We start from the raw sequence: 27,385 nt of genomic DNA, 5'->3' as shown, positions 1-27,385 counted from the left end.
TTCCACAGTGGGGACACTGGTTTCCAGGTGGGAGTTGATCACGGTGTGGATTTTTCATGCAGTGCATAGTTAAATATGGAACTTGCTCCCACAAAAAGCAGCGATGGCCACCAACGTGGATGGATTTGAAAGTTTAAGAAGGCTATGGATGAGCTAGAAAGTGTAGCAAAGAGTTGGGCGACCAAGATTATGGTGGGTCTGGAAACCAAGCCTGATGAGGAACAGTTGAGGGTGTTGGGTATGTTTAGCCTGGAAAAAGAGAAGACGGAAAGGTGATGTGGATATAGCCATCTTCAAATATATGAAGAACTTTAAACCAGGGGGAGCTATTTGACAGTGGAAGGGACTCCCTTGGGAGGTAGTGGACTCACCTTCGTTGGAAATGTTTAAACAGAGGCTGGGTGGCCATCTGTCAGGAATTCTCTAGCAGTGATCACTGCAATGGAGAAATGATTTTCTGAATGCTGATCTCTGTCTCTGTTTCTGTCGTACGTTTATTTCATTTCCACACCCCACCCTCGTATGCTAGGGCCACCCGAGGAAGCCCTGCTCTGCCTGCTGACTTACAGAGTGCAATGCATTGATCAGTCGGGTTATTCTCCTGCAGGCCTGGCTGTGGGTGCAGAAAGCTTTTATTATCTCCCATTTGACCGCATAAGGCGCATGCGCACTGTTTCATGCTTCAGTTATCAGAATATGTTCCGTTAGTTTTAATTCTCACCTTTTTTAAAATGCAGTTTTAATCTACGGAGCATGCATAATAGAACCATCTCCTTCACGCAGGTACCCAGAAAGCCCCTGCCAGAGCCAAGAACTAATTGGCTGAAGGTTTAATTTCACTGTTCTTTCTCCCAAGGACCTACAGGCCCGCAGGGCTGGAATGTGGGCGGTGGGGGTGGGCTTCTCCTGCAGACGATTCTCACTGCCCTCACCAAATGACAGTCTCCAGATTCTTTGAGAGAAGTTACTGCAATGAAATCGGGGTGGTTTTTTTTAAAGGCAACCTATTTTAAATGCAGAGAAGAGTCACAGAATTGTAGAGTTGGAAGGAAATCTCAACTAAAGCATGACCAGGACAGATGGCCATCCAACCTCTGCTTAAAAACCTCCAAGGAAGGAGAGTCCACCACCTCCGGAGGAAAACTATCCCACTGTCAAACAGCTCTTACTGCCAGAGTGTTTTTGCGGTTAGAGGACCCCCCCCCCCCCCGCGAGAAATGAAGACACAGTGACACATGGTATTTGAGTTAATGGGTAAAATAAGGCCACAACTTTATTGGTTAGAGCAAGTGAGAGGCATTGGCTTAGGCATTGGACTCCCTAGCAAGCATGACTCCACCCCGCTCAGCGGGGGGGTCATATCAGGTTAACACCTGTTGATGCAAATACAACTGAAAGCTCCCCCTGGTGTCACCGGGGGGTCGTGCCATGGCCCTAGCCACCAGCAGGGCGTCGGACGGGATCCACGACCGCCGGATCCCTTAAGGCAGGGGTCCCCAGACTACGGCCCGGGGGCCGGATGCGGCCCAATTGGCCTGCCAATCCGGCCCGCGACGACCCCCGCCGCCCGCCGCCCGCTCTTACGGCGCGCAGCGCGGCAGCGCTCTTCCGGGTCGGGAAAAAAGCGCCGAAAATCCTTTGTGCGCATGCGTATGGGCCTCTCCCAACCCGGAAGAGGTCATTTCTGGTGCACTTCCGGGTCGGGGGAGGCCCATACGCATGTGCACAACGGATTTTCGACGCTTTTTCCACCCTGGAAGCGCGCCGCTGCGCCAGTAAGCGCCCGTGCGCATGCGCACTGGCGCGCACTCCCCTGCCTGCCGGCCCGCACAGGCGCACACTCCCCGTCCTCCTGCCCGCCGCGCGATCGGCGCGGTGGGAACCAGCCCAAACGCCGGTAAGTCTGGGCACCCCTGCCTTAAGGGGATACCCCTATAAGAGGAGGGTTGGATGATGGCCACAACCAGTCCTCAAACACACCAGACAACTCCACACAGTGCCGGCTCTAGGTAGACCCCCAGTGGCGCAGTGCGCCAGGGCGCCGGGCGGCAACCATGCTGCACCCTGCGAGGGCGGGTGCGCCGGAGCGATCTCCGCGCCTCAGCGCCAGGGCGGCCGACCTGCTCGAGACTGCCCTGACTCCATATTCCAATGCCTAACCTCCAAATACCGAAAGAAGTTGTGACGAGTTGCTACGAGGTAGGCGGAAAAACCAAGAGTCCGGTGCCAATTAGCCAAATGGATAAAAAACTCCTATCAGGCCCCTTGGGCAACCAAGGCAACCAACCGAAGTCCATAGCAAGGTCAAAGCACGCACACAAAGGAAAGAACTAAAGGGAGGGTGGGCTTCCATGCGGCAGCCCTTCGAATACTGGAAGATGGCCATCATGTCACCTCTCAGTCTTCTCTTCTCCAAGATAAACGTGCCCAATTTTTGAAATGTACCCAGCTCACCCCATAAAAGGCTGCCTGGCCAGCTGGTCAGGGAACAAACTCTGGAGCAATTCCCAACTGCCTCAACCATTCCTCACAAGGCTTGGTTTCCAGATCCTTGATCATCCTGGTCGCCCTCCTCTGCACACCTCCCAGCTTGTCAATATCCTCCTTAAATTGAGGCCCCTAGAACTGGGCACGGGACTCTAAGTGGAGTCTGACCGAGGCGGAATAGATTGGTGTCTGTACCAAATGCGGAGAGCTCTGCTCACTGCTAAGATTAGCTGCCTCCGTATGCCCTGTATTGATGAAAGGTGAGCTCCAGGGCACTTTGTGTCTAGAAGCAGAGCAAATGCATGCAAAATAAGCAAAGATATATGAATCTTAATGTGCAAATTTTATTCCATTTTTTTCTGGGCTATGAATCTGATTTCTCTGAGCATGGAGGGCTCGTACAGCCCTCAACAGAACATGCTATAACTCCTTTTGCAAACTGGCTGGAGGGAAGGAGGAGGGCAGCTGGGCTACCCTGCCTCCTTTCAGTCCCAGGGACGAGGTGTCAGGTGGGGGGGGGGCAGTGGAGGGGGGGTCATACCAGTGCATCAAAACACATGTCTTGCAAATACATTCCCCCCAAAAGCAATCTCATCCCAAGACCACGTCTTCATGTTGGTTTGCTCAATACCTTTATTGATTTTTAAAGTAAATGTTAAACAAGGGAACAAACACAGTTCTTTAAGAATATAAGGGCAAGAAATGTCCACACATGTCATTTCATTTTAGTGAGTTCTAAATATTTGCTGTCGGGCGTCTCGCAGCTCTTCTTGCTTTTAAATTCCTTTATTTGAAAAACAGAGATTTGAATGACCCTAAATCACACGATGCAAATCAACGCAGAATAATGCCCTTCCCTCTGACGGATATGTCATCCGTCAGTGGCTTCAGACGTCTTTCCCCCCAGGCTTTTCCTGACCCAGAAGACCTGTTGCAGGGGGTTGGACTAGATGACCCCTGGGGATCCCTCCCAACTCTACAATTCTATAATTTGACCCTGTTTCATATGTTTGAATACCATGAATTTTTGTTTTATTTGATTTTATGTGCTTTTTATACTTCTGGCCTATTGATTTTAGGCTGCATATTTGTTCTAATGGATGTTTTTACACTCTAGAATCTAGATAGTGTATGCTGCTTAGAGTTTTATTTTTTAAACACACACACACACACACACACACACACACACACACACAAACCATTGAGCTGTTAAATAATTAAAATGAATGCCCCCCCTCCAATTCTTGACCCAATATGTGGCTGCAGAGTCAGCCCACCAGACCTTGCCATCCTACCCACTGGACATGACTGCCCAAGGTCTGAGATACCGCACAAGCACACACACAGGTGGGTCCAAATATGGCATGGAAGGTACCCCAAGGGCCATCTAGTCCAACCCCCTGCAATGCTGAAATGATATAGGTGTAATATCCAAAATGCGTAGGCCTAGCGGCATAATCGATATCCCACATCAGAAGAACCAATAGGCCGATGGCCTATTTGTTGGTTTATTTTATTTTGTGCATCTATATTCTACCTTTTCCTGGTTCTCCATCTCTCCGTTTCATTCTCACAACAACAACCCTGTGAGGCAGGCTAGGCTGAGAAACAGTGCCTGGCCCAAAATTTTATGCATTAGGAGAAATTGCCACAAAAAATGCAGGTTAATCTTCACGAGGTCTTTAGAAAGCGGAGGAAGAGGGAAAATGTGAAAACGGAGAGCAACTGAAATGGGGGTATTTCACCCATCCTTGCCCATCTCACAGGCTTGCTCTTACCAGAGAATGGATGTGTGGGAATGTTGAGGGTGGCAGGAGAGGATCTATTGTTTATTATTATCCTTCCTAACTTGCGCTAGCAAGTTCCTTTACTTAGCAGAATTTACATATGCCTTTACACAGCAGAAAACTAGTTGCAAACTCATGTGGGTTTCTTAAGACAATGCGCAATTCCATCTGGCTTATCCAGATTGAAATGTGTTCTAAAATTTTCCTGGTAAGACCCCCTTTCAAATCCCTCCTAAAAGAATAAAGTAACAAAAAGAAAGTTTACTCACGATCAGGCAGAGCACAGTGTGATCCCTGAAGGCAGGCTTTCGGCTTAAAGCTTCAAACATGTACAAACAGGTTTACCCCCTAAGGGAGATTTACCTAGTGACTGCAGGCTAGCAGTCCAGCAGTTCACAGGACGAAAGGAAGATGGAAAAGAGAGAGAGTAGCGCCATCCCTTGGCCTTTTACCAGGTCTGGAAAGGTCACGCCCACCCACTAGTCACATGCAAGGAAGGATGCTCCAGGCCAGGAGGAACAGGAAGTTTCGACCGGCTGGACCAAACATTCCCTTGCATGTCCGCTCTAGCAAAACAAGGAATGTTGTACTTGACTGCTCCCAGTGGATTTACATCCCACAGGATGGTCGTCTGTCATGGATGCTTTAGCTGAGCTTCCTTTCTTTGCGAGAAAGCCCAGGGCCCAGGTTAGCGGAGTGAAAAATGTGCATGGGAATTCTCCAGCGGTGGACTCCTTGGGTCACCCTCTTCTGCTCCCTCCACACCACTCTCTGCTATCCGCAACATGAGGGGAATGAGAAAGCGGACAGAGAAAGGTTTTCCACCCTCTCTCATAACACTAGAACTCGTGACCACTCAACAAAGCAGAACACTGGAAGATTCACGACAGGCAAAAGCACGGTGTTAAACTGTGGAACTCCCTCCCGCAGGAGGCAGTGACAGCCACCAACCTGGATGGCTTTCAAAGAGGATTAGACAGATTCAGGGAAGAGGAGAGGGCTATCAAGGGCTACTAGCCAGGGTGGCTCTGCTTTGTCTCCCCAGCTGGAGGCAGCAGCGCTTCTGAATGCCAGTTGCTGGAAACCCCAGGAGGGGAGAGCGGCTCTAGTGCTCCCATGCTTGGCCCCTGTGAGAACAGGATGCTGGATTCGATGGACCACTGGCCTGATCCAGCAGGCTCTTCGTGTTGCAAGGATCACTAAATTGATATCTATGAAATGTGCTGGGTTGTGCAATATGAAGGGACGCAGGTGGCGCTGTGGGTTAAACCACAGAGCCTAGGGCTTGCTGATCAGAAGGTTGGTGGTTTGAATCCCTGTGACGGGGTGAGCTCCCGTTGCTCGGTCCCAGCTCCTGCCAACCTAGCAGTTCGAAAGCACGTCAAAGTGCAAGTAGATAAATAGGGACCGCTACAGCGGGAAGGTAAACGGTGTTTCCGTGTGCTGCTCTGGTTCGCCAGAAGCGGCTTTGTCATGCTGGCCACATGACCTGGAAGCTGTATGCTGGCTCCCTCGGCCAATAATGCGAGATGAGCGCCGCAACCCCAGAGTCGGTCACGACTGGACCTAATGGTCAGGGGTCCCTTTACCTTTACCTTTACTGTGCAATATTAAGTTTGTTGTGTTGTTTTTGTATATAATTTTTCTGAATATTCTGCTTTACAATTTAAATACTCATTTTGCATGCTGAAAATATCAATAACTTCCCTTCTTCTGTTTCCATTTTTTTTGGAATATTATAAATCCCTGCATTTTTAACAAAAACGAAACCATTCAGTATTCCATTATTGCATCCATCAAAACTTATGTATTTACACCATTGAATTTATCTTGATGCTGCCACTGTTTTCAAGTGTACACAATTATGTCCCATTTATTCAATAAGTGTCTTCCAATCTTCTTTAAACACATCTTCTTTTTGTTCTCTCGTTCTATATATTAAATCTGCAAGCTGTGCATTTTCCAACAACTTGAGTTGCCATTCTTCTTTGGTTGGGACTTCACTCATTTTCAATTTTGGGGGCTAACGAAACACCGACCACAGTTGTAACATACATAAATAGCTTTTTCTGACACCTGGGAATTTCGGTTTGAATTATCCCCAGCACAAAAGACTCTGGTTATTATTATTATTATTTTATAGAAAAGTACTTTTAAACATGCAGTATTAAGTACTGAGGCCGTGAACTGGGGCTGCGCAAATTATTTGAGTTACCCCTGGGAAAGCACACGATCCCATGCGCATCTTGCTCTGTCCTGCCATCTGCCTCTTCTGGACCAATTCTTTTCCTTGATTCTGCTTTCATGCCTTGGGTTTCTTCTCTCTAAATATATCCCCCCCCCATTCATTCCCTCTCTCCCTCCCAGCCCAGTTTTGCCTTTGAAGACTGCATTAAAGGCCAAGGTGTGAATTATTTTGATGGGCTTTCTGTGCCCCCCCTCCTTTCCCCACTTTTTTCCTTTTTGTATCAAGCTGAACTAATGGTTTCTTCTCTCCCCTTCTCTCTCTCTCTCCCTCTTTCCCTTCCATTCCCGACAGCTAAAAGCATCTCCACAGGAAGAACCCGGGAAGGAGGCGACAAAAATAAGCGTGAGTTTTTCAGATAATGACTTCTCGGGAAGGCTTTAAATCAAGGCCACAGCTGCTGCAGCTTTTTCCCTTGTGATGTGGGGAGCGCCCAAGGTTTTTCAGCAAAAATAAAATAAAATGTGATGAAGTGCAGAGCTAAGGAGTTGGGAAGTTCTGAGAGAGTCCTTTGCCCGTCCCCCTGGCTGCCCGTTTGCCAGGGAAGGAAGTGGCATCAAGAACATAGGAAGAAGAAGAAACCTTGTATGGAGTCAGAGCAGTGCTCCATCCAGTTCAGTATTGTCCACACTGACTGGCAGCAGCTCTCTAGGGTTTCAGGCAGAAGTCTCTCCCAGCCCCACCAGGAGACTGAACCCAGGACGTTCTGCATGCAAAGCATCTGCTCTGCCACTGAGCAGGCACACCCCGTCAAAGCAGGGCACATCCTCTCAAGGCAGCCATCGCCAACCTGGTGCCCTCTAGATGTCTGGGAATCTGGGACTAAACTTCCATCAGCCCCAACATCGCACGGCTGGAAGGAACTGCAGTCCAAAGCGTCTGCAGGGCACCAGGTTGGTGAAGTGTGCTTTAAGGAGCTGGGACCAGACAAACAGTCTTCTGCTGAATCTGCCTAGCCAGGCACTGCTTCCTCTGACTGGTGCATTTGGGGGAAAGGAAGGGGCCCTAGGACTTGGGGGGGGGAAGGCTGGCAGGGAGGCAGCTGTCGTAGCAAAGGGGAGCCCCATTGCACTCCTGGCCCAAAAGGGCCTGTGCTCCATTTTTATTGCTGTGCGGCTTCTGGAACTAGGAAAAATATACATTCTTATTTTTTCCAGGTCCCTTTATCAGTTTTGATCCCGCAATGCAATTTGCCTCCGAGCAACTAGCACTCCCTATGGTGACTTTTCACCCTTTCCGCCCTCCGGTCATTTCCATTCTTTGTTGGGGTTGCAGAATGGTATCCCAGAAGCACGGCCGGCCCACCCATGTGACAAGGTGGTTTGGCCGTCTCGAACGGCAGGGTCCCCCCAGGACAGCAGACCCCAATGTCGCTCTCTCTCCCAGCCCCTTTGTCCCATACCTAGACCTTCTCTGACCTCCTCCTTCCCCAGCAGGGAAGGGGGGCATCATTTTGGGGTCCACCTCAGGCACCAAAATAACTTGGGCCGAACCTGCCCAGAAATAATAGTAATAGTCCCACTCTATTCTGCTCTGGCCAGACCTCACCTGGAATACTGTGTCCAGTTCTGAGTGGGCACCACAATTTAAGAAGGATGTTGACAAACTGTGTAGAGGAAGTTACAGGTAGGTAGCCGTGTTGGTCTGAGTTGAAGCAAAATAAAAAAATTCCTTCAGTAGAACCTTAAAGACCAACTAAGTTTTTATTTTGGTATGAGCTTTCGTGTGCATGCATCTGAAGAAGTGTTCTGAAGAAGTGTGCATGCACATGAAAGCTCATACCAAAATAAAAACTTAGTTGGTCTTTAAGGTGCTACTGAAGGAATTTTTTTATTTTGTGTAGAGGAAGGTGACCAAGATGATCAATGATCTGGAAACTAATCCTTATGAGGAAGGGTTGAAGGAACTGGGTATGTTTAGCCTAGAAAAGAGGAAACTGAGCGGAGATATGAGAGCCATCTTCAGATATCTGAAGGGTTGTGCATGGAAGAGGGAGCAAGCTTGTCTCCTTTTGCTTCAGAGGTTAGGACTCAAACCAGTGGGTTCAAAATACAAAAAAATGAGATTCCAATTAAACACCAGGAAGAACTTTATGATATGAAGAGCTGTTCAGCATTGGAACAGCCTCTCTTGGAAGGTGATGAACTCTCCTTCCGTGGAGGTTTTTAAGCTAGGGTCAGGTGGCCATCTGTCAGGGATACTTTAGTGGAGATCCCTGCATTGGAGAGGGTTGGACTAGATGACCCTTGGGATCCCTCTAGCTCCACGATTCTGTGCTTTTTGGGTGCATTGATCCAGAGGGGCCCTGGGAGGCCCCTCCCCTTTTGGATTGATTGGCACTTGCTCCCCCCCCACCCCCAGTGCTGTGACTCATTTTATTTCCCACCTAAGACGGCGGCTGGACATGGAGGTGTCTCAAGGCAGCTGGAGAAGCCTCCGTTTGTAACGGTGTGAAGGATGGTTCCTGAGCCAGGCTCTGGGAGCTGCCGTGGGGATTTTAAATTTCCTGGCGGGTACTATCCGAGGCCCTGCTGGATCCACAACTATTTTTTACCTCCTGTGGCCAGCTGATAAATTATAGCCAAGTCCTCTGCCAGAGGAAGGACGGCGTGAGAAATAAATTGCTCGGGCCAAGGTCTTCCGCTTTTCCTTTGACTTCCATTTACGCTGATAGATGTGGCTGTCTCTGGCGAGGTAGCCCACAGTAAAACTCTCTCTGAGAGGGGCTTCCTCTTCCCTGGCTCAGCTGCCCGGCCTGTTTTTCCGTCTCCTGCCCAGATGCCTGTTGTTCCGAGTGCCATAGAATCATAGAACTGCAGAGTTAGAAGAGACCCCACAGGGCCATCTAGTCCAACCCCCTGCAATGCTGGGATCACAGCTAAGGAATCGCTGAGGGATGCTTAAAAAAACATCCAAGAAAGGAGAACCCACCACCTTCTGAAATAAACTTTGAGTCAGAAGCCACTGGATGTTATTTTTTAGGACTGGGAGACCACCATAAACCTTTCATATGTGCCGTGGGTTCCAGGGTTGCTTTGCATTTTGTATGGTTTGAAATATATGGTGTTTAGAGAGGCCCAATATCCTGTTGTGATGAAAAGGGGGTAGGGAGAAGCTTCCCTTTCGGTGCATGAAGTGAGTCTCAGGACATGCGCTCCTCGCCCTCTGCACATGGTTGGATGCCCTGCAATTGCCTCATTTAAGCAAACAATGCATCGTGGAAGCTGATTCTCATAAGAGACTCAAAAAGAGACAAAGCAGGCCATTGGCGCATCTAGCTGAGCAATGATCTCAAGGATTTCAAGTGGGGGGTCCTGCCTAGAGATGCTGGCAAGGATTGAACCTGGGACCTTTGGGGTGTGTCTCTGGAGTGGATGACTGTTTCACATGGAATGGGAGGGTTGGAAGCCGACAAAGGTCCGTCTAGTTAAAGCTATGGTTTTCCCAGTCGTGATGTATGGAAGTGAGAGCTGGACCACAAAGAAGGCTGAGCACCGAAGAATGGATGCTTTTGAATTATGGTGCTGGAGGAGATTCTTGAGAGTCCCATGGACTGCAAGAAGATCAAACCTATCCATTCTGAAGGAAATCAGCCCTGAGGGCTCACTAGAAGGACAGATCCTGAAGCTGAGGCTCCAATACTTTGGCCACCTCATGAGAAGAGAAGACTCCCTGGAAAAGACCCTGATGTTGGGAAAGATTGAGGGCACTAGGAGAAGGGGACGACAGAGGACGAGATGGTTGGACAGTGTTCACGAAGCTACGAACATGAGTTTGACCAAACTGCAGGAGGCAGTGGAAGACAGGAGTGCCTGGCGTGCTCTGGTCCATGGGGTCAAGAAGAGTCAGACACGACTAAATGACTAAAAAAACAACAAGGGTTGGAAGCAACTCCAGCGGTCATCCAGTCGAACCCCCTGCAAGGCAGGAATCACAGTTTGGTTTGGTTTGAACAAGCTGCTGCTGCTCTTTGTGCATGAACAGAAGCCAGCTCAGCTCGTCTCCTGTGCCCTGTCAGTCTCCTGCAGGCACGTCCAACTCCCAAGAGACTGCATCTACTCTAGTGTAAAAGAACTGGCAGTGATGTACCCATTGTCATTGGAGGGAGAAGGAATATGTGTGGGATGGTTGGATTGCCCAGGGTTGTTGAGCTTTTGGGGGGAGGATTGCACAGAGTTTTTAAGCTTTCCCCCCGTAACTTTTTGTACACGATAAGGATCCCGTGATCTACCAGGCTCAGCCAGGGCTCTACCGGTAGATCGTGATCTACTGGTTGGACATCCCTGGTCTACTGCACACTTGGAAGTGGGGTGTGTGTGCGCAGATTTTTATAAAATTGGGATATGTTTTGCACAATGGGTCTGGGCTTTATCCAGTACACACCACATTACACCAAATTCTTGATGTTTTCCAAATGCGGGATAGGAAGAGAAGATGTTATTCCATTGGACTGCAAGCGGAGGGAGAGAAAGAAAAGAAAGAAAGAAAGAAAGAAAGAAAGAAAGAAAGAAAGAAAGAAAGAAAGAAAGAAAGAAAGAAAGAAAGAGACCCTCCTGACCCTATATTCATAGAATCAGTACAGTGCAAATGCCCCCAAATGCCACCTAGGCCAACCCCCCAATGCAGTAATCACAGTTGGGAAATCCCTGACAGCTGCCCCCCCCCCCAACCTCTGTTTCAAAACTTCCAAAGAAGGTCCTCCACCTTTCAAGGAAGTCCGTTCCACTGTTGAACAGCTCTTCCTGTCAGAAAGTTCAAATGACTTTCTTGTCATTCAAATCCTCTGGGGGAGCAGAAAACAAGCTTGCTCCATCTTCCCTTCCATATCACCCCTCTGTCTCCTCTTTTCCAGGCTAAACATGCCCAACTCCTTCAACCGTTCCTCATAAGGCTTGGTTTCCAGGCCCTTGATCATCTTGGTCACCTTCCTTTCCAGCTTGCCAATGGCCTTCTTAAACGGAGGTGCCCAGAACTGGACAAAGGACTCCAGTGGGGTCTGACCAATGCAAAATAGATACCGGTAATATCTTTCTCCTGAGATGCCAATTTGCTTGAGAGTTTTGGCCCAGCCACTGAGAGGCATCCAGTTGGCTGCTGTGAGAACAGGATGCTGGATGCAATGCGCCCTCATTGGCCTGATCCAGCTGTTTTGGGACTCTTCTCGTGTTCCCCAGCCACTTCATCTTCCCACGACACACCTGTCACGAGGGCCGCAGTGCAAAGCGGCTGCCTCTCATCCCTGGAAATATCTCCTTCGATTTCTGCCAGCATCTAAAGAACAAGTTTACACTAAGGAGGTAATAATCTAATTTGCTGAGCAGATTAGAATTCCAAAACCCCATTTAGGCTCACGTGAACGGAATGAGGAGATATGCTAATTAGTTAAATAAAACAAATCTCCATAACCCCTCGTGTCTCTGTCCCCCCCCCCAATGCCTTGGGCCTCGCTGTCTCTTGCCATTCCCATTCCAATTTGGGTGGGGGGGGTGTTGAAGTTTGCAGGAGTCGCTTCGTCAATTATCTTCCAGCTCATTACAGCATTGGGTTTTGCCCATGCTAAAAACGGAATAATATTTAAAAAGCATTTATTCTAATTGCTGCTCCTCTGACACTGTCTCTTTTTAGTAATGCTTGGCAGATATCAGTTCCCTCGCCAAGGGGGGGAGAGAGAAATACACGTGCCCCCTGTCAATATTGTGGTGGCTGTTGGCTTTCAGAGCCAGCCAGCCTCAGTTGGAGGGAGCAATGCTTCTGAAAGCCAGCTGCTGGAAACCACAGGAGCAGGGAGGGTCCTTCTGCTCAGATCCTGCTCGCTAGTTTCCCCACAGGCATCCATTTGGCCACTGTGAGAAGAGGATGTTCGACTAGGTGGGCCTCCTTTGGCCTGATCCTGCTGCTGCAACAGGGATCTACTTAGTATCTTATTATTCCTCAATGGAGCCTCCATGGACAGAGCCAGTCTACCTTAGAACAGGAACAAGAGTGGGAGAAGACTGTTGCTCTCACCTCCTGCTTGGAGGGGCATCTGGTTGGCCACTGTGAGAACAGGATGCTGGACTCGATGGGCCAGTGGCCTGATCCAGCACCCAGCTCTTCTTATGCTTTTAGGACAGCACAGGACGTGGGGCAAGAATGTTGCCCCAAGCATCCCTTAGGTGGGGTGACAGAACTCGCTGTGACTTGTTTGCAAAGTATTTTGAGGATAAAACCTCTTGCGTCTGCACATGAATCTCGAGGCGCGTTCAGAGCTCTGTCTGGTCCTGTTGTGTTGGATGAGTTTCAGTGGGTAAGGCTCGAGGATGTGGACAAGGTGCTTGGATCAGTCAGGGTGCCACTTGCGCTCTGGTCCCTTGCCCCTCGTGGCTGATAATGACTGTTAGGGAAGGGACAGCTGGCTGGGCCAAGGAGGTGATCAGTACCTCCTTGCAAGAGGAGGCGGTCCCTGCCTGCTAGAAGGAGGCAATGGTGAAACCACTCCTTAAGAAACCCTCCCTGGATTTGGATAATCTATGTAACTACTGGCCAGTTGTGAATCTCCCCTTCTTGGACAAGGTTCTTGAGAGGATGGTTGTGGGCCAGATCCAGGTGCTCTTGGGGGAAATTGATTTTCTAGATCCATGTCTATTGGGGTTTATGCCCAGTTTTGGCACAGAAACTGCTTTGGTCATAACAACAACAACAACAACAACAACAACAACAACAACAACAACAACAACAACAACAATATATTATTTATACCCCGCCCCTCTGGCCGGGTCTCCCCAGCCACTCTGGGCAGCTTCCAACAGAAGAATAAAACACAATAATCTATTAAACATTAAAAGCTTCCCTAAGCAGGGCTGCCTTCAGATGTCTTCTAAAAGCCTGGTAGTTGTTTTCCTCTTTGACATCTGTTGGGAGGGCGTTCCACAGGGCAGGCGCCACCACCGAGAAGGCCCTCTGCCTAGTTCCCTGCAACTTGGCTTCTCGCAACGAGGGAACCGCAAGAAGGCCCTCGGTGCTGGACCTCAGTGTCCGGGCAGAATGATGGAGGTGGAGACACTCCTTCAGGTATACTGGACCGAGGCCATTTAGGGCAGGCATCCCCAAACTGCGGTCCTCCAGATGTTTTGGCCTACAACTCCCATGATCCCTAGCTAACAGGACCAGTGGTCAGGGATGATGGGAATTGTAGTCCAAAACATCTGGAGGGCCGAAGCTTGGGGATGCCTGCTCTATGGTGACCTTTGTCGGGAGACAGACAGGGGCAATGTGTCCTTGTTAATTCTCCCTGACCTCTCCGTGCCTTTTTGATACCATCAACCACAGTATCCTTCTGGAGCAGCTGTCCACTTCTGGTCCTGCTTGGGTGGTCATTGGATGGATGAGCTTCCGGTCCTGCATGGATGGTCATTTCCAGAGGGTGACCCTTGGGGAGTACTCTTTGACCCTGTGGAAGCTTCGATGTGGGGTTCCTCGGGGTTCAGTTTTATCCCTTATGCTGTTTAACATCTACATGCAACCACTGAGTGGGGTTATCTGGAGGTTTGAGGTACATTGTCAGCAATGTGCTGATGACGCTCAGCTCTACTTCTCCTTTGCACCTGCAGATGAGGCAATGGAAGTGCTGGGCTGTTGTCTTGCCTTGTGGACTGGATGAGACTCAACAAACTGAAGCTCAATCCAGATAAGACGGAGACTCTGTTAGTGGGGGATTCCCTAGGCCAGATGGGTGGGAGGTCACCTGCTCTTGATGGGGTTACCCTTCCTCTGAAGGAGCTGGTACACAGCTTGGGGGTATTCCTGAACCCATAGCTGTCGCTTGAGCCTCAGATGGTCTTGCTGACACACCAGCTTCAGTTGGTGGCCCAACTACGCCCCTATCTGGACAGGGATAGCCTAACGACTGTTGTCTATGCTCTGGTAACCTCAAGGTTAGATTCCTGCAGTGTGTTATACGTAGGGCTGCCTCTGAAGACAGTTCGGAAACTTCAGCTAGTGCAGAATTCAGCAGCCAGGTTGCTCACCGGAGCAAGACGGTTTGAGCATATAACGCCAGTTCTGGCCTGACTGCACTGGCTGCCAGTTAGCTTCCTGGCCCAGTTCAAAGTGCTGGTTTTATCCTATAAACATTTCAGGACCACAATACCTCAAGGACCGCCTCTCCCCATATAAACTGACCCAGACCCTGAGATCATCATCCGAGGCACTTCTCTGTGTGTCTCCTCCACAAGAGGTATGGAGGGTGGGAACACAAGAACAGGGCCTTTTCTGCAGTAGCTCCACATTTGTGGAATGCTCCAGCTGGCACCTTCACTACATATCTTTAAGTGCCAAGCAAAAACGTTCCTCTTCTCCCAGGCCTTTGGCTAATGAGATAAACTTTGGCCTTTTAAACACGTGTGTGTGTGTGTGTGTGTGTGTGTGTGTGTGTGTGTGTGTGTGTTGTTTTGTTTTGTTTTGTTACTATGGTATGCATTTTGTGGTTTTATTTTGTAAACCTTCCTGTATTCATTGAATGAAGGGTGGTGTATAAATTTAATAAATAAAGTAAACAGTAAAATTTATAAGGTGCTATAGCCTGTGATGTTGTTGACCTGGGCCCTCGGGCCCCTTCCAACACATATTGAAGGGGCCCGAGGTGTCTTGCCCCCCTAGAGTTGGTGTGCTTGATTCTGGGAGTCACAACACTTTCCCAAACTCCGGGACTCTTTCAAAAGTTAGAGGAGTCTGAAGGAGCAGCTGTGGAGGGACGTGTGGCCACATGTCTAAATGCCAAGCGTGTAATCATCAATGTTCCCCGTTCTTGGAGAAGACCTAAATTCAGATTCAGAAATGCCTTATTAGACCCAAGGGAGTGAGACACAGCACCTTCCTGGAGATAAGTAACCCATAAATTCTTGCCAAGGGTGAAATTAACTTTTGTGCCAATTGTGCTGGAAAAGACTCTGATATCCCCTAAGACCCATTTCTGAGCACCATCCTGTTTAAGAGGGACTCGGGAACATAGATTTTTGTCGGTCTGAAGAGGACCGGAAGCTGTAAAAAAGAGATGAAGGAGGTGCTTTGAGAGACACGAGGGGAATTTATTTAAACCAGTCTTTTAATGATGCCTCCATTTCGGAAAGACTTACGATCCGCCTGCCAGGCCCATCTCCCGCTTAAAGGGGCCCAGAAGGCAAACAGCCATTAAAGTAATTTGGGAGACGTTGCAGGACTCCGGATGCATTCATGCAAATGCACGTCTTCCAGAGAAATGGCAGGGAACCATGGCATTCAGCTACTGCTGAAGAGAAACTTCATTCTCTGGCCCAGAAGCCCTTCCCCAAATCCCAGAAGTGTGTGAACTGGTTGTGCCTGCATGGTGGACCTTGGAAGGCGGCCGCACATGCTTGAAAGGAGTCTCTTCTTAGTGGTATTGCTTCACAGGTTGAGAACATAAGCAGGTAACAAACGCCGCCTGGATCAGGTCAGTGGCCCAGCCAGCCCAACATTCTGTTTTCACAGTGACTGATCAGAATCCTGCATGAAATATGCAAGCAGGACCCAAGCAAAAGAGCCTTCTTCTCCCCTCCTGTGGTTTCCAGTAACACAGTGGTTCCCAACCTTTTTTCCACCATGCCCCACCTAAGCACCTCTAAAATCCTGGTGCCCATCCCTTGTGACATATAAATCTTACTATTCAAAAATTGAAGTCCTATTCACATGTAGAAAGCCTAAAAGGCCATTAACTGTTAATAACTCATTCTCAAATTGCCCCCTGTGAGGTGTGTGCCCCATGTTGGGAGCCACAGCAGTAACCGGTCTTCAGAAGCAGAGCTAACTAACTGTGGAGGCAGAGCAGAGCCATCGTAGCCTGGACACATGAATTTGTCCAATCCTCTTTTTTTTCATATTGGTGGCCATCCCTGCCTCCTGCAGGAGCGAGTTCCACAGTTTAGCAGTGTGCTGCATGAATAGGGTTTCCATATTTCAAAAAGGTAAAAACCAGGACACCCCAAAAGTTGTTGAGAATGCCCACAATTTTTCGGCTGACTTACCTAAGAGCTACCTTTTGGAAATTCCCCCCGGACATCAATTCCGGGTGTTCTGAATCTACTAATGTTCAGCTTCAGTGGACCCCCATGTTTGAGTGTTATGAGAGAGGGAGAAAAGGCTTTTCTCTATAAATAAGTCTTCTGTTTCAGTCACGGTTGTGTCTGCTTCGTCTCCACGTCCCAAAGTTTCCTACTAATATCCTGTGACTTGTTGTTGTTGTTTAGTCATTTGGTTGTGTCCGACTCTTCGTGACCCCATGGACCAGAGCACGCCAGGCACTCCTGTCTTCCACTGCCTCCCACAGTTTGGTCAGACTCATGTCCGTAGCTTCGAGAACACTGTCCAACCATCTCGTCCTCTGTCGTCCCCTTCTCCTTGTGCCCTCAATCTTTCCCAACATCAAGGTCTTTTCCAAGGATTCTTCTCTTCTCATGAGGTGGCCAAATTATTGGAGCCTCAGCTTCACGATCTGTCCTTCCAGTGAGCACTCGGGGCTGATTTCCTTAAGAATGGATAGGTTTGATCTTCTTGCAGTCCATGGGACTCTCAAGAGTCTCCTCCAGCACCAGAATTCAAAAGCATCAATTTTTCGGCGATCAGCCTTCTTCATGGTCCAGACTTATCATGCCTCAAATGTTCTCTGCTTGGGGGGGGGGCTTTCTTGCTTCTCCTGCTCTGTAGCACAAGGCTGCCCCTCCAGAAGGCAATAATGCAGGAACACTGGGAGCAACTAGCAAAGTGGAACCAGGTGCGGACGGCCCAGTATAAATCCACCATGAGCGCAGTCTGATTCATCAACGACGTCTTGCAGACTACAAAAGGCAACACCCCATCAGCTTGAGGCCCCTTAGATTTGCTGTGCCTGAACTGCTATAAGGAAAGGCTTCCAGCCTTCACGTCACATGTGGACAGGCGATGCACCCCAAAGAGCACAGCCCCCCCCACAGTACCATCAAGATAACAAGAATATTCCTTCCTGACCCCTGTGATGGAGCATAAAACATCATTCTGCTTTTTCCTCCCAGCCTGAATAACTGCAAACATTATTAAGGGCCATAAAGTTACTCAGCCCTTTTATAATCCCCCGGCTTGGAGGAACCCCCTTTCCGAGCTGCGAGTTGTGCAAAGTTGCGTTTCCTTTTATGGGTTCCGAATTTGCCGGCTGTTAATTTCTCTAAGTGACTTCTTGTTCTCGTATGATGAAGTTAACACGGGGGCCTGATTCCTCTCCCACCCCTTTTGGTCCTTCAGCTAGCCGGAAGACGGATGGGAATGAAAGGAAAAAAACGGGGTGTAAGGGGTGCTTTGCCTCTTAGCTCACTGGGACACAGCATGCCCTGAGGAGGCATTGCCTTGCAGGGCCAAACTGCAGCAGACGCAAGCATTTGAACCGGGGTCAAACCCCATCACATGTGGAAGGGCTTTGCATGCAGAAGGTCCCAGGTGATGGAATCTCTGAGTAGGGCTGGGAATGTCCCCCATTTGAAACCCTGGGCCGCCACTGCCAGTCTGTGTACGTAATACTGAGCAAGATGGAGCAATGTTCTGACTCAGTACAAATCGCTTGCCTACACTGGTCTGCAGTCCTGCTTGCCCAAGTGCCAGCAAAGGCTGTTGGGGTGGCCACCAGCCTCCAAACACATCCAACTTCTAGATGTGATGCTAGTTGGGGTGATGTGTGTGTATGTTCCTGCTGGGAGCTTCCACCCATGCTTGCTGTGCAAGGCAACTCTGCCTGCACATTTGTCAACCCCCTGATCCCCACACCTGATCAACCCCCACCCTTTTCACTTCATCCCCCCCCCTTACCCATTCCCCCACAGCTCACCTCAAGCCCCTTCTCTCACAGCTTGCACCAAGCCCCTCCCCCTATGTGAAGCCCCTCCCTTTTAAAAGAAGGGGAGGTGCTTCACACAGCAGTTGGCTAAACTGCTATGTGAAGCACCTCCCCCCCCAAGCACAGCTTGCCTTGGCCACCTGCCACCCACGCTGCTTTCTTTGTCACCTGCCTGCCATTCCTCATGCTGGAGCCAGTGTGGCCCCCTCCTGGTAGTCATGTGAAGTGCAGCGTGACAACAGCCTTAGATTTTTATGTATATACAGCAATTTTTATGTATATACAGCAATTTTAATTGGGACTGTGGCATGCAGGGAGGGGGGTTAACCCTTCCCTTCTCTGCATCACCCAAACCAAAATCAACCTCACAGTGGCTGTTAGCCCCAGAACGCAAGCTCCCACTGAGAGTCGCCATACAGGAGCATATTTGATTGCCGTCTAGACCAGCGTTTCTCAACTGCTGTTCCGCGGCACACTAGTGTGCCGCGAGACGCTGGCTGGTGTGCCGCGACGTGCGGCGACGAGAAGGGCGATTTGCATTGTCACGTGCCTGGCGGCTGCCAATAGGCAGCGCTGACCCGCCGGAAAGGAAGCCGGCCGGGTCACGACGCGGGGCGAGCGCAGCTCTCAACAGCCACCACCACGGGAGGGTGGTTTTAGACAAACTTAAAGAAGCTGGCTGGATGAGCTCAACCTGAAACTTGCTGAGCAAAGGATTGTGCTGGCTGGCAGAGAAATCAGCGGCTTGTGAAGCCTTATTACAGGAGATTGCAACCAACACAGCAATTGGCAAGTGTTTCTTACAGTCATAATTATATAGTCAATATAGGGCGGCACAGAGTTAAATTTTTTAACTTTTTTAATGGTGGTGTGCCTTGTGATTTTTTTCATGGAACAAGTGTGCCTTGGCCCAGAAAAGGTTGAGAAACACTGGTCTAGACTGCAGTAGGGGAGGAAAATGTTGGCCCCATGTGCCCATGTGCCTGATATTCATTATTGCAGCCATGGCATTTAATGTGATGCATTTAGCCCTATGTCTAGTTTGGCATCTCTCCCCCCTCCTTTCCCTCTCCTTCTTTTGCATGTGCTGTTATCATCCCCTTACCAAAATGTCATAAAGCTGTCTGATCACAAAGGCAGGGGCAAGTAGACAAATGGCCTTAAACTTCTAGAGGTGATTATATAGCAGAGCAACTCCCGGGACCTCAGGGAAGGGCAATATATCTGATTTATAGAGCCAGCAATGGGCCTTGTCACTCCCTTCCTCCCGAGGCTAAGCAGGGAAGCAGCTGGGACCCGGCTTCTCCTCCCTCTTGCTCCTGGCCCCCTCTCACCTCTCCTCCTGGTCCTGGTGCTCGGAGCAGAGGATGGCTGCAGAGCAAAGGCAGGCCCAGAAGGGGAGCAGGCTGGGCGCAGCGGTCCCTGCCAGCTGAGGGGTTGCGCTTCCAGGTGCCACAGAGCCCCAACCCTCAATCATCTTGGTCGCCCTCCTCTGGGCACCTTCTGCTTCTCAGCACCCTTCTTGATCTGGGGTGCCTAGAATTGGACACAGGACTCCCATTGGGGTCTGACCAAGGCAGAATAGAGCAGTACAGTTATTTCCTTCACATCTGTGGATGCAGCCTAGAATTGCTGCTGAATGACAGCTGTTGACTTGTGAGACTCGCTCATGTGGGTGTCAGGATTGCAGACATGCAGCCCATCAGAGCAGGCAGGCGGGTGGGTCTGCTACCACCTTTGGAGCCTGGGTCTAGGCAGCAAGACCTCACCCTCCTGTTCCAGCTTCCGGTAGGCTGTGACTGCCACCCCCTTCGGTTGCCTATAGCCCTCTCCAGACTCCGCCAAGGCCCGCTGCTCCACTGGAAGGTCGAGCGAAGGAGCCGGTATCCTTGTTCCCCCTTCCAAAGTGGCTGCAGTCCAGGCACAATGGGGGATCCCCCTTCCAAGACCATTCACCCCCTCCTCCCACCCCCATACTTGCTGCACTGCGGGACTCATGAATCATTCAATGGGTTTGATGGAACTGGCTCTGTTAGAGGTGCCACATAGCTCCCTTTCTGCATTTGTAAGAACTTGACATTTTACTGTGGTAGCCCCTACACTTTGGAACTCCCTGCCTATTGACACCAGGCAGGTGCCTTCATTGCTCTCTTTTCAGTGTCTGCTAAAACATTCTTGTTTGGACAAGCCTGTCCAGGTATTTAGAAAGTTGGCGCACATTATAATCTACTGCTGTTTTAACTTTTTGCAAGGTTTACATTATTGCTTTTTTCCCTACTGGTAATTTTATCATGTTATCTTTTTTTGTAAACTGTGTTGAGGATTTGGGGGGGGGGGTGTTTGCAGTTAAGTGGTGTATATATTTTATAAAGTCCCTACCGAGTCGTTGATGTACAATCATTGAGTTATGTGAGGTCCTCCATCTAAGCCACAGCATCCCCATCCAACAGTGGGGCAGCCTATGCTTGGTGGTCTTGAGTGAGGGGCCTGTCGATTGCTTTGGTACCAGAAATGATGGAAGAGATCTCCTGCTGTGTTATACACTGGTCCCTGTGCTTCTCATTCATTCATTCATTCATTCATTCATTCATTGCCCACCCACAATTTAAGACAATATACAACCATAAAAACAAGGTGGGTCCTAAAAATTCACGCTTCAAGCATGAAAAAGCCAGGGCAGAGAGGTGCTTCTTCAGCATCCTCCAGCAGCTGTGCAATAAAGGTGCGGGAAGGGAGTTCCCCAGCCTAGGGGCCGCCACAGAGAAGGCCCTCTCCCCCTGACCCACCCCCCCATACAAGCCTCTGAAGGTGGAGGGGCTACCCCCTCTGCCAATCTCAGCACCCAGAGGGTCTGTAGGGAAGGAGGTGGTCCTTCAGGTATTTGGGGCCTGAGTCGTTTAGGGCTTTAAACGCCACGTGAGCACCTGGAATTGGGCCCAGAAATGAAATGGCAACCGGCGCAGCTCTTTGAAAACAGGGGTTGTGTGAAATCTAAACGGAACCCTAGCCGGTAATCAGGACACTGAATTTTTGACCAGCTGAAGTTTCTGCATCGTCTGCATTGTGATGCATGTCCTTCCCTTTCACTGATGCGGCACAGATGCTTGAGGCATTGAATCATCAAATTGTACCCTGAAAAGGGACCCGCAGGGTCATCTAGTCCAACCCCTTGCAAGGAAGGTTGTGCCAAGGTGTCTGAGGCCAGGTGCAGGATTAGAAGCAAAAGCCGTTCTCCTCTCCATCCCCTGTTGACAGCTCGGATTGCAAAAAAAGGCCTTTCCCAAATAAATCTCCCCAGCCCTCAGATCAGTCCAGCCCACCTTTCCTACTTTCCCATCCCTAGCCCATCAGAAACACAGTGGGCTTTTGTGTGACCCCGATCCCATTACCTAGATGCTATAAAATCTTCGGCTAACAAAGGTGATGGAGACGAGGGCGGTTGGGAGTGGGGCTGGGCGGCCTTTAGCATCCCGCATGATTAAAGGGAGCAGAGCCAGCAGCCTCCGGGCGAGTAATAAAATCTGATTTATTGACCCAGCCCAATAGCAGCAGCAGCAGCAGCAGCAGCTCGGGCTAGTGAGTAAGTCTTAAATTTCATTAGGTGATAAATACTGAGAGCGAATCAATTTGGTAGGAAAGCTAATTAGCTCCCGCGATTCCGCATTGATCTCGCCTTGCATTGGAGGGGGCCTGGATGGATCTCATCTTCTCACCATGGAGGGGGTGGCCCTGGGGGGGAGTCACAGGGTGGGGGTTAGGGGGCTCAGTGCCCTTTGGGAAGAGACTGCTGGAGAGCAGAGAGCAGAGAAGGGAAGAGGGGGAAGGGAACCCCAGGAGCCATCTAGTCCTGTGCAAGCAGAAATCCATGGGCTGGTGGAATGAGTTTGCTGAGTCCTGCCCACTGCTTGCTTTAGCCGAATGTCTGGGATTAGGGTTTTTGCCTTATTATTTATAACCTCTGTGCCTCGGACCTCTCGAGGTGGCTTAAAATCAATTAAACCAGCATGGCTCTAAACAAACAAACAAATGGAAGGAACCTGAAAAATCACAAATTGCACCAAGGAGGGACTGACTGAAATTATGAAGTGTGTCAAGATGGAGAGAAATAGAAAAACACAGGGGGGGGGATATTTTTCTTTAGTAAAGAAAACCATAGCCTCCAGAGCCTTCTAAACAGGATGTCCTGTTTATAAGTATTGTTTAATTTGAGGTGTGTTCCGTAATGGCAAACTTAGACCTTAGGATGGGCTGGCCATCATGCTGGTCACATCAGGTTGAGGCAAATGTGCAAGAGGGTGTCAGAGGAGGGTATTGGCTATTGGTTACGTGACGTGAGGCCTTAGTGTGTGGGAAGACTTGTGAAGGTTTGGTTCCAAGGATTCCACGCATATATGAAAATTGCATATGCCCAAACCAGGGTGGATTTGATTTAAATCAAATCGATTTAAATCACAAGTCAGTAAGACTTGATTTAACTCATATATTTCTTACAGAAAGACTCATTATTGTTGGTATCTTAATATTTACAACCAGATGACGGTTTCATTTTTGGATTAATCAATTTTCAGAGTAGTTTTTACAGTTATATCAAAAATTACTGATTTAGTTATACTATTAGATATACATAGACAGAAAATTATGAAATTATTGTGAGGTTTAATAAGTTAACTGTTTATATTTGGACAACTTTTCTGCTGTCCTTTATTGGAAGGAGAAAAATAATCATTTCCCTAATAACAATTAAAACAATTTATTTAACTAAATCAATAACATCATAGCATATGGATCCGTGTTTGTTAACTGATGTGGATAACCTTTTTTAAAAAGAAGAAGCTTAGACTGAGTTTTAGCACACATGAAAAACTTAAAACAAATCCTTATTTCCTGATGAATAGTCTTCGGACTATAATGTAACTTTAATAGAAAACTATCATTAGAAAGATTTTTCCTCCAAAAGCTTTTTATATTAAAAATCCAATTTAAATATTTATTTAAAAAATCTGATTTAAATTTTTTAAAAACTGATTTTTTAAAATTATTTTTTTAAAAAAATCATTGATTTTTATCCACCCTGGCCCAAACCCTTGGCGCCACTCCATGGCTATTGGGTGAGTGGAGGGAAGAAAGAGAAGCTCCCGTGCGCAGAGTGTGTCTTTCCCAGCAAGCAAGGCAGAGAGCTCTTCTTTGGCACTGACCGGCCTGCTGTGAAAAGAGATTTTAAGCTCTGCGCCTTGTTTGCTGGGCAAGGCCTGCTCAGGGCGCAGGCTCTGGCTGGCTATGGATGCTCACACGAGATCTTGCGGCAATTCGGTTGCCCTGCCAGATTTTGCGCAAGAGTCCCAGAGCCAGCGCACTGAGTAGAACTTAGAATCATGGATTTGGAAGAGACCACAAGGGCCATCCAGTCCAACCCCCTGCCAAACAGGAAACACCATCAAAGCATTCCTGACAGATGGATGTCAAGCCTCTGCTTAAAGACCTCCAAAGAAGGAGACTCCGCCACACTCCTTGGTAGCAAATTCCACTGCCGAACAGCTCTTACTGTCAGGAAGTTCTTCCTAATGTTTAGGTGGAATCTTAGGTGGAATCTTCTTTCTTGAAGTTTGAATCCATTGCTCTGTGTCTGCTTCTCTGGAGCAGCAGAAAACAATCTTTCTCCCTCCTCCATATGACATCCTTTTATATATTTGAACATGGCTATCGTATCACCCCTTAACCTTCTCTTCTCCAGGCTAAACATACCCAGCTCCCTAAGCCGTTCCTCATAAGGCATCGTTTCCAGGCCTTTGACCATTTTGGTTGTCTCCTGCCCCACGCACACCCACCCACCAGCAAGGCAGAGAGCTTAAACGCTCTTTCCTTGTTGAGTCACCACAAGCGCAAAATGAGCTTTGAAGCTCTACACCTCGCTTGGGTTTAAGTTGAGCCGTTTCAACCAGCCGACCTTCAAGCGCACATGGTTAAAATGGCGCAAGTTGCGACTGCACTATCTTGCCACGGTGCGCTGTTTTCTTTAAAGGAAAGAAGCTGGGCCTCTGCTCTGCACGCAGAAGGTCCCGGGTTCCGTCCCTGCTGGAATCTCCAGGTAAGGCTGGGAATGTCTGCAATCCTAGAGAGACCCTGCCAGTCAGAGTAGACCATACTGAGATGGAAGGAGCAGTGATCTGACTCATTGGTGTGAGGCAGCTGCCGCCTGTGTTCATATGTGCCCATGATCTTCAGTGTCCTGGTTTTATTTCAATCCAAATCAGCTACGGAAACTACATTCTTGAGCGGAAGGGGCCCCTCCATCCACGATGGGGGCTGCTTCACCCTCTCATCTCCTGCCATATTTTAGACCTGGTGCAATTGGCTGTATTTGCACAACTTGCTTTTATGCTGCAGCTCCCCTGCTCTTCCCATCTGCATATAAAACATTGCCATTAAATCTTTCTTTCTCTCCTTCCATTCTTCCAAATAAATTCTAAGAATAATCATTGCAATTTTGTTATTGGCAAAGGCTGAAAAAGAAAATTTAGTCGGCAACAATACAATTTTTATTATAGAAATCCTGCCTAGGAAAGAAAAATGTAACTTTTCCCTGTTGTGGGGCAGTACATTGTCTAGAAACACATAAATAATTCCAAATATTTTCTGTCTTGTTGTTTTTATTCCCGCATATCTTATTGGCTCTCACCCACCAACTATATCCTATCTTTTCTTTTATTTCGGCTCCTCAATTAGCAGTTACATTGATTTCACATTTTTCAGTTTTTCCCTTCCAGCTAAGGGACCCTATTCAGTTATTACTAATTCCATTTCAGTAAAGGATTGCCCTGGTTTAGTGAGCGTCACAGTGACACTGGCCACACATATTTATTTACTTGTCGATTTTTACCCCAGTTATACACTATTTCCTCTTATTTTACTTGCTTAGGCATCTAAAGCTAAGAGAAATATTAAACAAATATCCTTTCCTTTTGCCTTTTGCCAGATTAACCTTTTTTGATAAACTCCCATTAGTGTGAATTATTTCTTTTGAATCTGAATAAATGGCTTAAATCCATTGTCTGTTGCAAATCTGAAATCAAAAGCTTTAAGAGTTTCCAAAAAGGAAATGCCATTCGTCATTGTCAAAGGCCTTTTCTGCATATAGAAGCATCAACAAGGTCTCCTCTTGACTTTTGGAGCCAATTAAAGTCTGTCTTGTATGCAATATTAGTAGATCCATTGGAATTAATGAAGTGAGGTCTATTAATTTCATTGGCTCTACTCTGAGGAGATGTTTGTTGGATACAACCCGACATGACTTTTGCAGGTATTGTCACTGCTGTGGATAAAAATGATTGCTGGGGAGGGATGAGTCTGGGAATAGTTTAGTGTCGGGACCTGAATATCTGCGGTGGCTTCACTCCTGTGCTCTCTCTCTCTCCCTTGCCCTGCCCAACCCCTGCAACCCCCTCCAGGTCGTGAAAGTGGTCGGCAGTAACATCTCCCACAAGCTGCGGCTCTCTCGGGTCAAACCGACGGACGAAGGCACCTACGAGTGCCGCGTCATCGACTTCAGCGACAGCAAAGCCCGCCACCACAAAGTGAAGGCCTACCTGCGGGTGGAACCAGAGGAGACCACCGAGCCCCACCGCCACAGCTCCCCCACTGGGAACCTGCAAGACACCCAGCTGCTGGGCTTGCAGCTCTCCGACCACAGCAAACTGAGCGGCTCCCACCCACACCACCAGCACCACAAGCCAGGCAAGGAGCTCAAGAAACGCTCCGTGGACGATGCGTCCTGTGCCCTCTAGACTGGGTTGCGTCCCAAGTTGTGGTACTGAATGGCATAAATGGGGTTTCTTCCCTCCTCCACCCCCACTCTTCCACACACACACACGCACATGTACACACACATGCACACCCACCTGCCCCATCCCACTGGGTGGTGGGAACATGACATCCCAGTGGCCAGCCCGTATTTGGGCCAGGTTGCTGAGGAACCGATGTAAAACGAATGCCACAAACTAGAGTCACCCCGTCCGCATGAACCTCATTGTCAGCATCCCTTCCACTCGGCCATATCGATATGTATTTTTAACATTCCTTTCTAACTATGAATTTCTCCCCTTGAATGGACAATGGGCTGCTTCCGGGACTCCGGAGACGAAATGGAGCCGCTCCAGGGTGGATTTAAATGGAGGGAGCCCAGTTGGCTGGGTTACACTGTCCTGGCTGACTTCCTATGTCTACATGGGTAGGAGAGGGCATCTTTCCCAAGGAACACAGCTGTGGATGCCCACCTGGCACCTTTGCGGGCGTCCAAGCAGGACTGTCTTCTCTGATTGTCTTTTGGGACGTATTTAGGGTGTCCGAACATGGGCCTGAGGTCACCTGCCTTGCTGTGAGGAGGTTTAATTCAAAGCTGGACCTTCCCCCAGCTCTGGGGACACTTTAAGCCACACCTGGGGTTGACCCTCCTCACCTTTGTATTGCTAGCTTCTTATGCCATTTGTGAACCCCACCCCCCGGAGATGCTCCACCTTGCTTTGTAAAATGAGACGCCCGAGGGATGCCGTTTAGACCATCCGTTTTAATTCACTAGTATCAAACTGTGTAACTATGAAGTTGATGACTGTATATTGTAAATATAATTGACTGTTTCCCCCTCCTGCATTCCCAGAACGCTGACCCAGCCCCATGAGTTTTCCAAGTGGCACCTCTTTGTAGTTGTGCGGAGAACCAGCAGGATGCATTCTTGGGGGTGCTGGCTACTGGAAGTCCCATCTCAAAAAACATGGAAGGCCACCATGATAAAACTGGTTGTCTCCTACGACAGCCAAATTTGCACAGTGATTTCATGCATTGCTGTGTTCTTTTTTCAATGCTCCACTGCAATCTATGTCCCCGATACTATGCTAGAGCGATGCTGCAATCTGGTAGTAGAGCACAATAATATGGTGACAATTTGCCAGCTGGAAAAGTTGGTGTGGAGCTCAGGTCCAAGAGCTGTCAATCACCGGCTATTGAGCACACAAATGGTTG

At 48.7% G+C, this 27,385-nt stretch overlaps 1 protein-coding gene across 1 annotated transcript in view; it reads left to right on the top strand.

Moving 5' to 3' along the window:
* Positions 1-26,576, top strand: part of VSTM2L (V-set and transmembrane domain containing 2 like) — an 89,099-nt gene extending 62,523 nt beyond the window's left edge. Inside the window, exons 3-4 of the mRNA XM_035124311.2 lie at positions 6,814-6,864; positions 25,819-26,576. Of these exons, the coding sequence (XP_034980202.1) occupies positions 6,814-6,864; positions 25,819-26,154 (387 nt within the window). The 3' untranslated portion in view covers positions 26,155-26,576. The remainder of the gene's footprint in view (positions 1-6,813; positions 6,865-25,818) is intronic.
* The last annotated feature ends 809 nt before the right edge of the window (positions 26,577-27,385 follow it).

The sequence above is a fragment of the Zootoca vivipara genome, chromosome 7, assembly GCF_963506605.1.
Source record: "Zootoca vivipara chromosome 7, rZooViv1.1, whole genome shotgun sequence".
In the NCBI taxonomy this organism is placed as follows: domain Eukaryota; kingdom Metazoa; phylum Chordata; class Lepidosauria; order Squamata; family Lacertidae; genus Zootoca; species Zootoca vivipara.
This window is presented reverse-complemented; position numbering and strand designations above follow the sequence as displayed.